Source organism: Embiotoca jacksoni, unplaced genomic scaffold, assembly GCF_022577435.1.
Source record: "Embiotoca jacksoni isolate LCO1_2020_lvr unplaced genomic scaffold, fEmbJac1.0.p SCAF_68, whole genome shotgun sequence".
NCBI lineage: Eukaryota > Metazoa > Chordata > Actinopteri > Embiotocidae > Embiotoca > Embiotoca jacksoni.
In genome coordinates this window covers 684,062-686,561 of record NW_027185423.1, presented here as the reverse complement: position 1 = coordinate 686,561, position 2,500 = coordinate 684,062, and the positions used below count along the sequence as shown (strand labels likewise).

Sequence of the window (2,500 nt, the reverse complement as noted above, 5' to 3'; positions counted from 1 at the left end):
ATGTAAAGAGAGGAGGTGATCATGTGAAGACAGGTGATCATGTGAAAAGAGGTGATCATGTGAAGAGAGGTGATCATGTGAAGAGAGGAGGTGATCATGTGAAGAGGAGGTGATCATGTGAAAAGAGGAGGTGATCATGTAAAGAGAAGAGGTGATCATGTGAAAAGAGGAGGTGATCATGTGAAGAGAGGAGGTGATCATGTGAAGAGGAGGTGATCATGTGAAGAGAGGAGGTGATCATGTGAAGACAGGTGATCATGTGAAAAGAGGAGGTGATCATGTGAAGAGAGGTGATCATGTAAAGACAGGTGATCATGTGAAAAGAGGTGATCATGTGAAGAGAGGTGATCATGTGAAGAGGAGGTGATCATGTGAAGAGAGGTGATCATGTGGAGAGGAGGTGATCATGTGAAGAGGAGATGATCATGTGAAAATAGGAGGTGATCATGTGAAAAGAGGAGGTGATCATGTAAAGAGAGGTGATCATGTGAAGACAGGTGATCATGTGAAAAGAGGAGGTGATCATGTAAAGAGAGGAGGTGATCATGTGAAGACAGGTGATCATGTGAAAAGAGGTGATCATGTGAAGAGAGGTGATCATGTGAAGAGAGGAGGTGATCATGTGAAGAGGAGGTGATCATGTGAAAAGAGGAGGTGATCATGTAAAGAGAAGAGGTGATCATGTGAAAAGAGGAGGTGATCATGTGAAGAGAGGAGGTGATCATGTGAAGACAGGTGATCATGTGAAGAGAGGAGGTGATCATGTGAAGAGGAGGTGATCATGTGAAGAGGAGGTGATCATGTGAAAAGAGGAGGTGATCATGTAAAGAGAGGTGATCATGTGAAGACAGGTGATCATGTGAAAAGAGGAGGTGATCATGTGAAGACAGGTGATCATGTGAAAAGAGGAGGTGATCATGTGAAGAGAGGAGGTGATCATGTGAAGAGCGGTGATCATGTGAAGAGAGGAGGTGATCATGTGAAAAGAGGCTAAGAGAGGAGGTGATCATGTGAAGAGAGGAGATCATGTGAAGAGAGGAGGTGATCATGTGAAGAGAGGAGGTGATCATGTGACCTCCACGTCTCTCCACAGCGTGCTCTGAGGGAGAGTTTCGGTGTAACACCGGCCGCTGTCTCCCTCCTCCTCTGGTGTGTGACGGCTACGACGACTGTGGAGACCTGAGTGATGAACTCCACTGTGGTGAGAACACACACCGTCTCTACTGTGTTTCTGTCCTCTGATCTCTGTGTGTCTCTGTTAATCCATCGCGTTGTTACCTTCGTTCTCTCTGACGGCTGAAAACAGTAAATGAATAAAGGATGCTGAAATGGAGGAACTTTAAAAGACCTCCTTTAGAACCTTAGAACAGTTACAACCTTTTGAACCATTAGGACCTTTAGAACCTTTAGGACCTTTAGAACCTTTAGGACCTTTTGAACCTTTAGGACCTTTAGAACCTTTAGGACCTTTAGAACCGTTAGAACCTTTAGGACCTTTAGGACCTTTAGAACCTTTAGGACCTTTGGAACCGGTAGAACCATTAGGACCGTTAGGACCTTTAGAACCGTTAGAACCATTAGGACCTTTAGAACCTTTTGAACTGTTAGAACCTGTAGGACCTTTTGAACCTTTAGAGCCGTTAGAATCTTTAGAACCGTTAGAACCTTTAGAACCGGTAGAACTGTTCTGCTGGCAGGTCTTGAGCTGAAGTGTAATGTAGTAAAGAGTTCAGCATGGAGCTGCGTACACACACTTATTTATACACACATGTACACACACAGAGGGGGGAAGTCCATCTGAGGGAATCCAACACCTGTCCATCACACACACACACACACACACACACACACACACACACACACACACACACACACACACACACTCATTCTCACACACACACACACACACACACACACACACACACACAACACACACACTCACACACACACACACACGCACACACACACACATACACACACACACACACACACACACACACACACACACACACACACACTTGTGGTCCTTGGGTCTTTGTGGGGACCCGGTCAGCAGCATGTGGTCACATATCAGCAGCTGCAGGAAACTGAACCTCCACGAACTCTCCGTGATCCCTCCACGTGGACCAGAGGCTCCTCCCCTTTAGGTCTCTGCAGCGCGTTGCCATGGTTACCGACCCAAACGCCGCTTACCATTTTTATTTGACAGAAACCATCGAGTCTGATCCCAGAAACCACAAACAGGCAGAGATCAAGACTGTGGTGTGTGTGTGTGTGTGTGTGTGTGTGTGTGTGTGTGTGTGTGTTGGTAGTGTGTAACCTGTCCCGTGAGCACCGATGCGGCGACGGTCGCTGCGTGTCCAGAGACTGGCTGTGTGACGGAGACCACGACTGCCTGGACAAGAGCGACGAGCTCAACTGCTGTGAGTCACCGTGGCAACCGAACGATGCATCCCAGCTCAGCTTTTCAAAATAAAACACCAGAATTTGAATCACCGAT

The 2,500-nt window shown here is 46.9% G+C and overlaps 1 protein-coding gene across 1 annotated transcript in view; it reads left to right on the top strand.

The window, feature by feature from the left end:
- The window catches only part of corin (corin, serine peptidase), a 21,509-nt gene that overhangs the window by 9,003 nt on the left and 10,006 nt on the right, over positions 1–2,500 (top strand). Inside the window, exons 7-8 of the mRNA XM_069175490.1 lie at positions 1,094–1,201; positions 2,313–2,423. Coding sequence (XP_069031591.1) covers positions 1,094–1,201; positions 2,313–2,423 — 219 coding nt within the window. The remainder of the gene's footprint in view (positions 1–1,093; positions 1,202–2,312; positions 2,424–2,500) is intronic.